Consider the following 15,325-nt stretch of genomic DNA (forward strand, 5'->3'; position numbering starts at 1 on the left):
ATTTGAAAATGGCATAATAATTTGTCATCAAAGTGTATGTATATGCACGCATGTGTGTATTTGTGTGTGTGTCCACATAAACATAAATGTGAAATCCAAACCCTTTTTGACTGGCTGCATTCAGTATGTGTTGGAGCTGGAGTGACCTGTCTCCCAACGTTGCGTGCATCTCTTCCCAACTCCGTGTTCAGTGATATCATAGTTAACAGCTTGAAATCAGCCATGGCGGGAGTATTTACACCATAGAAATTGGCAAATGCTGCAAACATTTTACCAATACTCCACTGGTTGCATGCATGGCTGACCAGAGGAGAAGCTAATTCTAGATCTAGGCAACACAGCACTAATTCAGCCTTTTTGGGGAGGTTCTCCAATTTTGTTTCCTGCCCAGGGGCTCCTGTTTAGTTAACTCCACCAAGTACTGCAGGGCCACAGAAGGGCATGCACATCTGGGATGCATTTAACTACCCACTGTCATCCTGATGGGCTACTCTGAGACACTTCTGTTTGGTAGCCACGAGTGATGCAGGCCAAAACCAAATAGGTAAAGCATTTGCAACTCTTATTAAGCTCAGGATATGTCAGCCGGCTTCCTGCTGCAGAGGCTGGAAAACAATGAGTCCCTCGGTAGGAACAAGCTATCCCCAGCTGAAAGCATCCGCTGGGGGCATTCTTCAGGATGTTCCCCACAGCGGGTCTGCATGCTGCTGCTGCAAGTGCTGGCAGGTATTGGGTTTGCCGCTGCAGCACTCTGCCAGGGGCCTGGGATCAGGCAGGCTTCCTTTGCTTCCCCCTTCCCTCCTCAAAGTCTGGTGCAAATCAAAGAGCCAACAAAATTGAGTTCACTGGCAAAAGAGTTTGAAATTTTGAATGATTTTTATTAAACACCATTAGTCTACACTGCACAGTTAATGAAACAGCAAAGCTCCAATCTCTTAGAAGAATGATGATTGGTCATGGATCGGAAAAGCAGTTTAGTGTCCCCTAACCCAATGTGAGCCTAATGTATGATTCATTAACATCTCATGTCAGAAGCAGAAAGGGGCAAGAATGGCAGCCTGGCCTTGAAGGGCTTCCCTACCCTCCACCCCCCACCCCAAATCCCCTCCACCCTCCCCACAATGCAATTTCCTTTGAGTCGATAGATTACAGAGGAAAATATGATGCTCTTGGTAAAGAGGGCTTCTAGATTTGTGAGGAAGAGAATGGAAAGGGGATTAACACTTTTTCTTTGCCCCAAAATATCATCAGATGGTAGGATTAATGTCTGAGACCAGCCTATCCGATTAGCCTCCTGCCAGGGTAAATGCTGATTATCAATATACACAGATGCCATTTCTGTCGTTGGAGTTTGCTAACACCAAAGAGAAAATGATTCAGAGTTTAATTATGAGGATAAGGCTGTGCGAGTAGAAATGAAAAACAACAACGACAACGACAACAATAACAAAGAGGAATTTAGTCTGCCAGTTGCGTAACAAAGCAGTGACAACTGGCTCAATATTTTTCCCCACAGAATTGAATTTGGGGGGCATTGAATCGACCCATTCTTTTGATATTGTGTAGCTATATCATCTCGCTACACAGTTTCTCAATGGGGATAGTGATGTTTCTCTAAGCAAGCAGTTCATTACCTTACCGAGTAATCCTACCCAGCAATCCTGTTTGGTTCTCCCACCTGCCAACTCATACAGGTGAATTTTATCATGTCTGTTGAGAAGTACGTGAGGGCTTCACCCTCACAGCTAAATAGATTCTGCCTTCAAAAATGCTTTCCAACTTCATACTCCAACTTCAACCTCTGGGATGCAAATTTGAATGAAACAAAATCCGAATTAGATTGCTTTGGGAAAGATACACTAGAACCAGTATCTTTCCAATACAGACTCAGTCCAATGCATTTAGCGATGTAATGTCCAAATGAAAATCCATCCATTTGGAAGCTCAACAAAACACATTTTAGGAAATGGTTTCTGATTTAGCAACTTGGTTATTGACTGAAGATTTGAATCTTTTTATGTCACTACATGAAAAAAAAAGGCATCCCACCCTCAAGTCTTTTAAAAGTTAACAGCAGCTAATCTGCTTTTCCAATTATGTCATCCAAATATAAAACTACTAGTATTTTCCCAATGAGATTATTAAGTAATTAACAGTCTACAGGCTGGCTAACAACATGCTTATGGCTAAATTCTACCCCGAGGACCACACTAGTATACTCTTTTCAAATTAATCCTACCTACCAAACTCAGACAGTAATATGACAAAACCACTAAAAAAAACCCCAAACTTAATTAAAAATACAAAGCCAAGCCAACATCATAACACAAACTCGTCAAACTCTCTGTGGTTGGAGCTTGGGTGACAAATGAAGGCATAGTGGTGGCCCTACCTGGGTTGCATTGCAGGGCTGAGATCCTTCTGCGTACTTGCTCAGGTGGAGCTGCTTATTGTTCTGCTCTTTACCCTACCTCCATGTGCTTATTGAGATGTGTCTCATCAAGCCTCCGTCAAGGTCTTGAGGCAGGATCTCTGACTGCCATCCACATGTCCTGTATCCCTCCCACAAACTGGTACACTGAAGAGATTTACTTGACAACTTATCTCAATCTCTCAAATAGCTGCACAGCTGACACACATCACCATTTACAATGCGATGAATAGAGTGCCTAGAAAACAGCAACGATCCTTAATTGTAAAACTGAAAGACGTCTCATCTCCCAGGATAGGAAGGCAATTCATCCTCCATGTTTAATTGGTTTCTAAACTGCTTTACAAATGGGTCTACTAAATAATCTGGTGGTGATCCTGAGCTCGACTGTCAGATTTGATAATCGTGCTGCTGATTTGGCACACACTACACTCAGCCACCAGAGTGACATCAGGCAGCAGGATTCTCTGCTACCTCCCTGTTGTATGTCAAGTAGATATAATGACTCACTGAAACTAGAGCTACAAGTCTTTCATCCATGAGGCAATATACTTGCTTCCCTGGGAAACTGCCCCTAACATTTGAATGCCTAGTTTCTGGAGGTTTAATTTCAAGAAGTACTTGCTCCTAAGTCCATAATGGTCTAGGATTGTGATCTAGGTTGAACTTATAAGTCAAGCCAGGGGATTCATTATATAGGAATAGTCAGGCACTCTACCTGGTAAGCCATTAAAAACAGAGAACTTGAGTCACTGCAAAGCCATCAGCTTAATTTTTATATGTGATACCCACCTTGGGTGTTTGGAGTCTTTCATATTATCGTTTTCCTCCTTTAAGAGGCTCAGAAAAGATTCTCTCAGGTTTCATTTATCTGCATGTGTGTCTGAATGTGTGAGTGTTGTTGCTGAGATTGTGAATGTAAAGCTCAACCACACTGGGAGTATAAAAAGTGCTGGGTTTAGCTGCTGGGAAACTTCCAGCAGTCATTTTAACAATGTGGCCTCAGCCATTGGAGTGAACTTCCGCAACCTTATTATACAACAAAGGGCCTTAAACTCAAAGATGACCAGAGAGGAGTTCAAGTCTGGATCTTTTGCAACTGGGGATATATCTAACCTTGACAATGAGCGTGCAGAGTGATCCCTTGCTGTTCCAATCATAGACTTGCATGACTTGCTTTAAAAATCATACAAGTCTGCATCATTCATGTGCATATATCTATTATTTAACTGGTTATAACTCAATGAACAGAATTCAATAACTCAGCAGATTAAAGGCTAGGTGGAATTATATACCAGCAAGTAATTATAAGGAACTAATGTATGGGTAGTGTTTACTAGACGTAAGGGATTCTTCTGGTGAGCTGGAACACTGAAGATGATATTTACATTGTAATGTTTAAGGACTAAAATGAATATAGAGGATCATAAGAGGTGGGGATAGTTGCAACTGATGTGGAAATGTCCAAATTAGGTGAACTGTACCCAATCTTCAGGGCTCTTTCAAAGCACCTTAGAGCGAAGCATTACCCCAAGACTCATTTTTTGTTGAAAGGCTAGCTACTAGTTAGAGAGTTTGGAGTTTTCTTTGGAGTTTTAATGGAAATGATTTATACTAATATAGACTTAAATAAAATGAGTGATTGTATTTTGGTCAAAAGCTAATGACCCCACCCCTGCAAAAAAAAGAAAAAAAAGAAACATAAAAGAAAAAAGAAAGAAAAAGAAAAAAAAAGAAACCCTGTAAAATAGAAAATGAGAATAATAATTGGGGAAGTTCATATTTTAAAGCAACCAGGAAGCAAACTGTATATTATCACTTCTAGGTAATCATACCTTGACTTTTGTTTCCAGAGATTTGAGCAAAATACAATTTAAAAAATCCTGCGAACCCGACGGCAAAAGAGGAAGAGGTGTGAATTCCTTGGATGTTTTCCAGACCTCCTATCTCTCATCTCTAAAATTGGAGTGTAGCATTTTGGCTACTAGATGGGCACCCAGTAAACTGCCCATCAAAAAGAGAGCTTTACACAAAGAAAATCCCAGGTGAGGATTTACGCTTCAAATCATGGCTTTCAAAAATATTCATGCCAGCTGAAGCCTTAAAGTCGTGGAAGTAAATGCTGCCACTATTTCTCATCATTAAAACTTTAAAAATAGGGAATCAGGGAATGGATGCTAACAAGAAGTCCTCTGGTTTTGTGTCACAGTATCGTTTTAAGAGTGGCATTGCTATGCTCATTTATTTTCTTAATACTCTTGATTTTAGGATGTTGCTACAACATCTAACCAGTGAGTTTCGACAATGAAAATCCTCACTTGAAGATTGAGTCTGTGGGAACCACAAAAGTTTAACAATAGATTCTGAAATGACATTCTTTTCTGGACATAAGAGTACAGTTAGGAGAATAGCTATTGCTGAAAATTTAAATCTTTGTAGGTCCCTAGTGTCCAAGTATATATATAGTTTCATTTCTCAGGAACCTGTTATTATCACAAGTGCTTTCCATTCTTTGTTTTGGGTTGTGTGGACTTAAAACAATACTGTAGGGACTGTCATTCCATCAAGCACAAATAGATGGTGGGATCTAAGAAATGCATATAAAATACTAAAAAAAAATGACTACGTAATAAAACATACACTGTTCTCAAGTTGTAGTGTCCACTTACAATGATTTCTGTTTTTCACAGATATCAAAAGAAGCATAAAAACAAACATAATCAAAGAGAACTTTCCCAAATGAGTGGAGTTCCACCAGTGACCATTGGTGCTCTGGCAGAGGTAGAATGATGAATGGTAATGCTGGAGATGGGGAAGCACCCACTACAACAAATGGGCATCGATGCGCAGCCAACACAGTCCCTGGCGAACGTAGCGAACGAGGTTGGTCATGCTGCTGTGCTGAGTCAGAGGCCCCATCAACGTGTCCAGATCGCCAAAGAATTCTGAAAATCAGAGCGGACCTTGGTCAGGCCTTTAAATGATACCACGAAAATGTACACCAGATTGTTTAAGCTGCCTTTCCATAACACTACCATGTGGAATTTGGAAAAGTGATTCATTGCTCATTCATTCAACAAAAATTTCTAGAGTAACTATTAAGGGACTCAAACTCCATATGTATATCAAGCACTATTATTTTAATCTTTAGTTATCTCCAAAAACTCTGCAGCATAAATAATGTTTGCAAGTGTTACTGTGATTAATAAAACATAAAATCATTTATATCTATTAATTCATAGTAAGATTTTTCAAACATCACTATATATTTTTTCAAACAGCGATTTTAAAAGTACATTACAATCCTATGGAGCTTTGTGGGATACACACACACACACACACACACACACACATATATACATTATGTCACAATATTTATTTATTATATAATAAACATACATAATATTTATGTATGCACATAAAATATACATATAAGTGATGTATATAAAATGTTTTAAAATATATATTTATATTATATATTGAATTTATATTTTTATGTATTATAAATTTATATTTAAAAAGGGGCCCTTATACACAAAATGGTACTGAGCCAAGGTCTATATAATATCAAGTTGTTTGTCATTTTATATGTAATCAAATTGGAAATATCCTCCCTTCCTTTTGTCTAAATGAACTGACTTTACTAATTTTTTTCTTGGCACAATGTAGACTTAGCCAGTGAACCTGGACAGAAATTATAATCATCAGCATCTAAAGCCAAATAAATAACTGGGAGGCATGTGATTTGGTAAGTCTTATTGCCAATTTCCTCCGGGAAGGAAAATGACCTGCAAGTATGTGTCATACAACAAGTCCCCCCACCCCCCAGGACATGGATGATAAGAATGCCTGGCCAATTCCCCTCCAGATGACTTGGGGAAGAGAAAGCACAGAGGCCACCTACTAACCAATGCGACTAGGGTTTCGTACTCTCTGCTTTAGGGGGCGGTGGGGTGTGTGTGTGGAAAAGACTATATGTCTAGAAACTAGGAAGACATCCTCTTTCCATCTCTGAATCGATCTGTCTAGCACTACGTTGATCTCAGTTATGAGATCATAACCCAGGCATCCCCTCTGTTAGCTCTTGACAGAGGAGGCCTCAGCCACAAGGAAATCAAGCCTATGCTAGTTGAGGGTGAGGAAGCTGGGGGGAGGCTAGAGACTACCTTAAAGTGGTTAGGTTGCTCTCTTGCCTTCTTGGAAAGCAATTTCCATGCATGGGTTACATGAGCCTGATTGCCCAGCAGATGGTATTTCACTAAACAATGCATTTATTCTTCATGTTATGTATAACATATGGACTTCTTCTGTAGGTATCAACTTCATTTGATTATGTGACATTTTTTAACTTGTACTATGCAATACAAATAATTTCTGCTGATAAAGGAATAAATCATTTTTGGCATCTAAAATACCTTCTCATGTAATGCGATATTAAGGGAAATGTTAAAGGACCTAGTCATTGTTGAATGCATGCGAGCTGCACTGAGCCAGGATGTCCCCTGGGTATTCTATATCAAGCCTGTTGTGGCATTCTTAACTAGGTATCCAGGTCACCATTTTAATAACAGCTTCAAGTAAGCAGCTGGGGAGGTAGGGAGCAGCATCAGCCCCAGTGGCCTATTTTAGCATCAGAGTCTTCTACAATAGCTATCTGCAGCTACGTGGCTGGGCAGGCACAGGGCGGATGTGGAGACCCTCCACCAAAAGAGACAACCTTATCCATCTGCACTGCACGATTGGGTGGACAAACGTGGAAGTACACGGTTTCTCCAGTGGGATGCAGAGTACCAATTTGAAGGGAAGTTCCTCAGTTTCCCCATCTCTATGTGGACAAGACAGATGTGGGGAGAACCCCCAACTCTAAGCAGTTCAGAAATGAAAACTATGAAAGCAAGGCTGCCAAGAGAAGATTCCAAACTAGGTCCTCTCCTCAGTCCACTGAAAAGCTCAACGACAACATTAACGGGATACATTTTCTTTCTGCTGGTAGAGTGACAGAGTTGTTTTGATTCAATATTAGGCAGGAAATTTAACAACTCTTTGACACACTCTGCTAAGGACAGGATCGGCACCATCTCACTTAGACACCAGAATAAGCACCACATTATTCCTGGGAAGTTCTGTGATTAATTTAGAAGGAATTACCTTAACAGATTTTGAAAAGGGATGCAATTATGAAGGAAATCCATAAATATTGAACTGCCTTTCAGTTACCAATTCAAAATAAGATAGTGATGAAGGCAGATGAGCTATGTAAGTCTTAAGATGCTTGTGCTTTTCCTTGCAATTCCAGAACCCTTGGGTGGGCCTGGTTGCCTGGACCAGTAGTCTTTGGATTTCCAGAAACCTAGAAAAGTAGACAAGGTAAGAATTGCCCACTATCCAGGTGACTGAGGGCAGGAGCTCACCAAAGGTCTCTGAGGACCTGTTATTAATACTGCTCAGTAGATGGGCACTGTAGCCTACTTATTAAGAGTTCAGAATATGGAACCAGACAGTTCTAGATTCGATTCCCACTTCTGACATTAAAATCTGTGAAATCATGGGTAAGTTTCTCAACCTCACTAAGCCCTGAGCCTCCATTTCTTCATCTGTGACATGGGGATAAATGAGACAACAAATGATAAAGCAAATAATGCAGTTCCTAGCATATAGAAATTGCTGCACAAACACATTAACGAATATTTGCAAATAGTCCTAGATTTCAGTGTAAATTTATAGCTGGGTTAAGGGTCAAAGTCTCAAATTATGGAATGTGATTTGATAGCCACAGAAAGTTGAGTTATATAGATATATAACAATATGGAGTAAGGAACAAGAATAAATATTTGTAGGATTTTTACCTGGCACCTGATATTTATGCTAGGTGCTTTATGCATGTTATTTCATTCAACCCATCTCTATTACCCCTCTGGGTAGTTTCAGCATCATAATCACATTATTATTATATCCATTATTGAGATGGAAACTAGGAAGTAGCTCACAGATTTAAGTAACTTGCCTGAGGTCACCCAGCCAGCGCAAGACCCAGGCAGGGTTGAAACTTAAACGGTCAAGCTTCAAAATCTGCGCCCTTTCCTTTCCACTGGAGGGTTTCCCCCATAAGCCCAGCAATGCGGCTATAAAGGTACAGCAAGGAGGAGGGATGGGAAGTCTGTGCCTCATTCCATAATCAGGTACTAGAGAAAACCACCCCAGAGACTAGAGTAGCAGCTTTTCAGAGAGAAGAGCAGCAGGCTGGAACCTTGGGACCAGAGTGGAAAGGAAAGGAGAGCTGACTGGGCTGTAAAGATTTGGACTTGGGAGAAGAATTGGGCCAGGGGGCCAAGTAAGTCCTATGTGGTCAAGCCCACAGGAACTTGTATTGGCATCTAGGTGGCCTGCAGCCCCAACCTGATTGCAGAAAATTCCTGACACTGCTTGGGACCTAGCATCCATACTCTCTCCATGCAACTTGCATCGCATCATGCTCCAGCAGCAGCAGCCACCATACTGTGCAGGATGTTAATGCCTCCTGACTAGACAGTTCAACTGCTCCAAATTGCTCATCACCTCTTTGCAGTCTGATGGCGAAAGGCCCACATCTGTCTCCACCTTGACTGGAGTGGGCCTGTCTGTGACTTCTGGGCCAGAATCAGCCAAGTCAAATGAACGACCAGGGCAAAAAATACAGTTTATTTTTATTTCCCACCTTTACTAGGATAGCGAGGCGTCATTGTGAACCTATGTGACAGGGTCACAGATGGCAGCCTGAGTCACCAAAGCCAACTGACTCATTCTCCTCGCATTTGTTTTATAGCAAACCTCATGCGTTACCATAACCAGGACCCTGATCCTTCATCCCAGCTGTCAGTGTGTTAAAAATACTAGCTGAGCTCTGGCCCTTGCTTCTGAATTCAAGCCACATTTTCATGTACTCACTGGAGCTGATGGTTATAATGAAGGTAGAAGGCCTTAGTTCAACCTCACCTCTCAAAAAAAAAAAAAAAAGGATTAAAGTCGACAACAGAAGCCAACAGGATCTTAATTAATTTGCAAATTATTCTTTTTTCCTTTGTCTCTGTTTCTGTGTTGATCCTTACCACGGAGTGAAAATCCGAAACAGTCATTTGCCAACACATCACAGTTCAGATTAGTTTAAGCTTTAAAAAAGAACTAAATCTCAGGGTTTTTTCACTCTCAGCAAAAATTGGTCACTGTGTCAGCCCAGCGTTAATCCCTTCTTCTCTAATCTGAGCCAGAAATTAGAGAGACAAAAATAAAGCCGCCATGGGAAACTCAAGTCCTTCAAAGCACAGTTGACTCCGCCATGGTATGCAAGCAATGGGTAGAGCAGACGAACATACCTTTGTTCTCTCTTGTCAGTTTGTCAGCCATGTCCCAGTGTTCATAGCCCCGTAACACATTGCTAGTGATGTTGACGTGGCTGGCCGCCATGTGGTGAATGCGTTGGGGGATGGTGACTGGGCCGTTGTTACAGTTTCCCATTGCATTGATGGGAGAGACATTGTTGAGAGACACTGGGGATGGAGTGTTCCTGGGGAATGGGAAGGGAGAGGTGTTGTTAGGCTGGTTGAGAACAGTAACAGCGGGCTCTAGACCTCCCTCATCACAGTGGGACCTCGTGAGAACGCCATTTGCCACAATGAGGTTTAGCATGGTGAACATATATGGATCCCAAGTGCAGTGGAACTTGTTCCCACTCACTCTTTTTTTTTCCAATTGCAGTTGACATTCAATATTATTTTATATTAGTGTATAACACAGTGATTAGACATTTATATAATTTATGAAGTGGTCCCCCAGGATAAGTCTCGTACCCACCTGGCAGTATACATAGTTATTACAGTATTATTGAATATATTCCCTATGCTGTACTTCACATCCCCGTGACTATTTGGTAACTACCAATCTGTACTTCTTCATCCCTTCACTTTTTTCACCCAGCCCGCTAATTCTCTCCCATCTGGCAACCATCGATTTATTCTCTGTATCTATAAGACTGTTTCTGTCTTGTCTGTTTTTTTTTAATGCCTACAGCACCTTGTATTCCTAGGTGGTCTCCCATCCAAGTACTAACTAGGCCCGACCGTGCTTAGCTTTTAAGATCAGACAAGATCGGGCTCGTTCAGGGTGGCATGGCTGTAGACGGATTTGTCTGTTTTTGTTGTTGTTGTTCTTTAGATTCCACATATAAGTGAAATCATATGGTATTTATCTTTCTCTATCTGAATTATTTCACTTAGCATAACACCCTCTAGGTTCACCCATGTTTTTACAAATGACAAGATTTCATTCTTTTTTACGGCTTAATAATATTCTATTGCATATATGTACCACCTCTTCTTTATCCAATTGTTTACTGATGGACATCTAGGTTGCCTCCATATCTTGACGATTGTAAATAGTGCTGCATTGGACATAGGGATGCATAGATCTTTTTAAATTAGTGTTTTGAGTTTCTTCGGATAAATACCCAGAAGTGGAATTTCTAGATCACAAGGTAGTTCTATTTTTAATTTCTTGAGGAATCTACTTTTATCAAGCACAGATCAAAAGACATCTTGTAGCTTTTGTCCACATAGTAGGTTTCTCCAGAGGCCCCAGCATAGAGCTTATTGTGTCATCTGTGCCTCATCTGACCAAGCCACACAGGGCTACAGTGCCAGATTGTAGAATAAGCTGTATATCTCCTTTTCTAACGTTACACACTGACGTCTTACTGCCTTTGACAACCATTGATGGCTCCATGTGTATTACTACATTCATTTTAAAATACTGGAAAGAGCTGGATGAATCTTTCCCTGCATTAACTCTACTCAGACAAGTAGTTCTCACTTTGAATACATACAACGAGCATGTTTCAGAGAAAGAAACAGTTTGGAGCTATGATGGTTTCTCTACTTGCTGCCAGAATGGCTATTGGCATTTAGAAAACAGCTGATGTGCAATATTGGTCTATTGTCAAAGTGTTTTGTGGAAACCACAATGACAGTTTGCTCCAAATTCAGTCAGCACAATAAGCAAAGTGCAATTCTTAAAAGCCCCCCCAAGAAGCAGTATTAGGGATGTTGGAAAAAGTAACATTCTGAAGATCTTTTTAGGATTCTTAAAGACACGCTACAGGGATGGCTATTAATTGCTGACTGTTTGCCTGTATGCTAATTTAGAAAGAGAAGTCTTTGGTACTCTTATTTTGGGCAGTACCAATGTTTGGAGATAGATTTTTGTTTAATTCTTTAATGTCAGCAACAGGAGTCACCCACTGGCTGCACATAGCATTAAGAGTCTAGACTTAGGTCAGCCTGTAGCAGACTTCCCTGGGGACAGTCCCAAAGGTATGGGTGGCTTCCTGTGCCTGTGAGCAAGGTCTGTATGTACTCCCCAGCTTCTCTATTCTCTTTCAGCCAGACTGCGAGCAACTGCGCAGGCAACTGCACCGCTTTATTATGATTAAACATTGGTGGGGAGAGGGCAAAACAAATTGGGGAATGCTGTGTTCAGAATTCCCTAAGTCTGCATGTTTTAAGGAATGCCCTCCTTATTCCTCAGAACATAGCCCCGACACACCATCGAGGAACCCCCGCCTCACTCCACGTCCCTTTTACCAGCTGCTGCCATTGGCAACTCTGATTTTCCAGGGTGGCTGTGATGCTCAGAGCCAATCCCTGTCCATACGATGGATGTGCACCCGGACAGGCAGCACACCCAGAACATCCGAGGGAACCACAATTGCAACATAGCAAAATGCCAAAGTGCTGCTGACTGCTTCTAGGAGCAATTCAAACTGATATACTTGCCTCAAGACTCACATGGGCTGTGCCTATAGCGCTGTGAGAGCTTTGGTCCATATCCACAGAGCGTATCTTCTGGTCTATTCTAGTATGAGAGGGAAAGTGGATCCTCACACTTGCTCTGCGTTTGGTATAAGAAGGTTTTGCTGCTCTGTGTCTAATTTCTGAGATGTTTTGATACCTCTTGATAGAAAGATTTATTCTCAAGGTAGAGGTGGGTAGGGAGATTTCCAAGCTAAAGGAGCTAGGTACAGAAAGGTTAATCTCACACACACACACACACACACACATACACACACACACACACATGAAAAGCAGAGAATGCTGGATGTCTTTCTTGTGGTAGGTTGCAAATGCTCTTTTCTAGTTTATTTGCACAGTGTTGGTTATTAACTCTTAAATATTAATTTAAGGCAAGAAAGTAATATGTCCTCATTTGTAATTTCTAGAGAAAATTGCAAAGCTGCCATGTGTTACATGTGTTGAAAGGGGGTCCATGTGGTGCTGGGAAAGAAGTACTGGGATCCCAGGAGACCTGGATTCTAGCTGTGGCCCTGCCATAAATTGCTGTGTGCTCCTAAGCTAGTGTCTTCCTTCACTGGGCCTTTCCTAGACTGGAAGAAACGGTTGGATTCAATTATTTCCACTCAGGTCCAGAAGTCACAAGGGGAAACAAATCCCCTCTGTTGACCTTGTACATCTTGAAAAGGGCCTTTTAGTTTATAACATTGAAATACTATTGAGGGGCTTTCTTTGCCTTCCACCTCCTACTCCCTTCTTTTGAAGTAATGAATAGTAGAGTCAAGGAGAGCTGGGGCATGGGTTTGCTTGCGGTCATTACTGATCTCACACGAGGCTCCATGAGCTGACCTTCTGAAGAGCATGTCTACACACTGCACTGTACTAATGAAATGAAAAATAAAACCTGGCTAAGAAAATGTAATTCTGGCTGAAAGAGGGCTGATGCAGCACTCATCTTGCTATGACTCTAACTCCAATTTTGCTCTCCCCTCTGCTCAGGGTTCCTCATCCTGTTTCTTTTCTGTAGGTCTATTTGCAGATCTTGTCCTTGTCTCCCCATGTCCACGGTACATGCAAATGAGCATGCGCAAACAAGCACATACTTCCATTGCTAGCATCCTGATCCAACTCAGCATCCTCCCACCTGTCAGCCACACTCACCCCTTGCTGCTCCGTGGACTCAGGAGGCATGCCCCCACTTTGGAGGGGCTGCTATCCGTCTACTTGAATGAACTCCCCCAGGTATCTGCAGGGCTCACTCTCCCATTGTCCTCCTTCAACATCCCTATTCAATGTCGTTCCACTGCTCCTTGCCCCATTACCAGCAGCCCTTTCTATCCCCCCCCCTTCCTCGTTTTGATTTTCTCTTTGACATTTATTATCATTTAGCATACCACATTTTTTTTTACTGTCTTTCTCCTATGACAGGACATAACTTCGATGAGGGCAGAGATTGTTTTCTATTTCTATTTATCCAGTGCTATATTTCAGTATCTAGAGCAATGCTTGGTGCACGTACTATGGTCTTAATGAATACCAGTTGAATAAATGAACAGATTGCCTGTCAGCCATCCCTCTATTCCTTATGTGGTGTCTACTACATAGAAGATCACATACAGCACAAGGATAAGGAATATGTAAAGGGCCTGGCAGGTGTCTCACACATAATAGGCACACAATATTTGGTGACTAAAAGAAGGAATGACCCCTTACTGAAAAGAGCTAATAGTCTAATAGGGGAGCAGAATCCATTAATTTCTGGCAATCTGTGGTAACAAACCAAGAGCTGTGGGAGTTCTAGGGGTCAGGATCACTTATGTTTTCCAATTAAAAAAGGTGGTGACAAAGACAACAAAAACCATGGCAATGGCAGCAGCCAGCATTTATTAAAGTTGCGGTGTGTCAAGCATGGAGCTCTGGGCTTCACTAATAGCATCTCTAAGCCTCGGGAAAATTCTGTGGGTGAGTTTCTGTCACTATTGTTTCACAAATGACAAACAGGCTCAGAGGAGTTCAATTCTTTTCTGAGGGCCATACAGTAAACAAGTCAAAGAGCCAGGATCTGAAAGTGGTCTGTTTTCTTCCAAAGTCCACTTTCCTTCCATTCCGCCATGTTACCTCAAAGTCTTATCCTTCATTCTACTAAAGATTTCACTTGACATAGCTGTCTACCTCTACTCTCACCCTTGTGTCCATGTTGGTTTATTTCCACTGCTCTCCACAGGCTCATAGGTATCTTATCTACTATGTTCACACAGGCACAGCCCTTCCAAGTTCTGCTTAATGCTGATGTTTCTTCCAGTGAGCACCAGAAATCCTTTAACTGGCCAATGTCTCAAACAAGTGGTGATATCCTCTCTCTTCTAACCCTTTCAGTGTGGCATCCACATACACCTGTCTACTGAAACAGCTCCTCTAAAGGCCTCAAATGGCCTCTTTCACAGTTACATAGCCTTTCTAGCCCTCTTTCTTTGTTTTTTCTCTCTGTGCGATATTTGAAACTGTTGCCCAGCCCTTTAAAATGTCCACAACATGCCTTCCATGAGTCTGTACCGGGGCTGAAAAATCTGTCTCATCGTCTGTTTCTGCATGACCTGTGAGCTACAAATGGTTTGAAAAGAGGAACGTTTGCAATCGATTTGATGAGAAGGCTAACTTTGAGCCTCAAACAAGCAAAATGTTATTTTTAAAAATTCTATTCTCCTTAGTAGACTTGTATTGTAAAAATTGTGCTTAATTGTTATTATGTTTTGAATTTCGTCAGTAAATTTTTGCAGAAATTTGCTTTCTCTCTTAAATTCTCTCTTTGTAATAGCCTCAGTTTTGCCTCTTGGCCGGCAAATCTCAAAATATGTCAAATCTGTCCGTTTATAGAAAAAGTTTGTCAACCCCTGCTCTATACCAAGCATATTTTTCTTCTCCTTCTTCCAACTGCTTCTTTGCACTCTCTTCCTCCAGGGTCATGAGATGCTGCTTCTGAAAGGTGCTGCGAGAGGACCTCTGTGAGGCCAGAGATGATCATTCCCTGGGGAAACCAGGCCATACCGTCTTTACTTGCAGACAAGAAGCTCTCCCT

General features: G+C 41.5%; 1 protein-coding gene and 1 pseudogene across 1 annotated transcript in view; both read right to left on the minus strand.

Moving 5' to 3' along the window:
• Positions 1-1,143: 1,143 nt before the first annotated feature.
• Positions 1,144-15,325, minus strand: part of AFF2 (AF4/FMR2 family member 2) — a 452,816-nt gene continuing 438,634 nt past the window's right edge. Inside the window, exons 20-21 of the mRNA XM_025047899.1 lie at positions 9,781-9,971; positions 1,144-5,376 (exon numbers count right to left, since the gene is read on the minus strand). Coding sequence (XP_024903667.1) covers positions 5,255-5,376; positions 9,781-9,971 — 313 coding nt within the window. The 3' untranslated portion in view covers positions 1,144-5,254. The remainder of the gene's footprint in view (positions 5,377-9,780; positions 9,972-15,325) is intronic.
• Positions 10,466-10,584, minus strand: LOC112481052 (annotated as a pseudogene).

Source organism: Pteropus alecto, unplaced genomic scaffold, assembly GCF_000325575.1.
Source record: "Pteropus alecto unplaced genomic scaffold, ASM32557v1 scaffold275, whole genome shotgun sequence".
NCBI classification, from domain to species: Eukaryota; Metazoa; Chordata; class Mammalia; order Chiroptera; family Pteropodidae; genus Pteropus; species Pteropus alecto.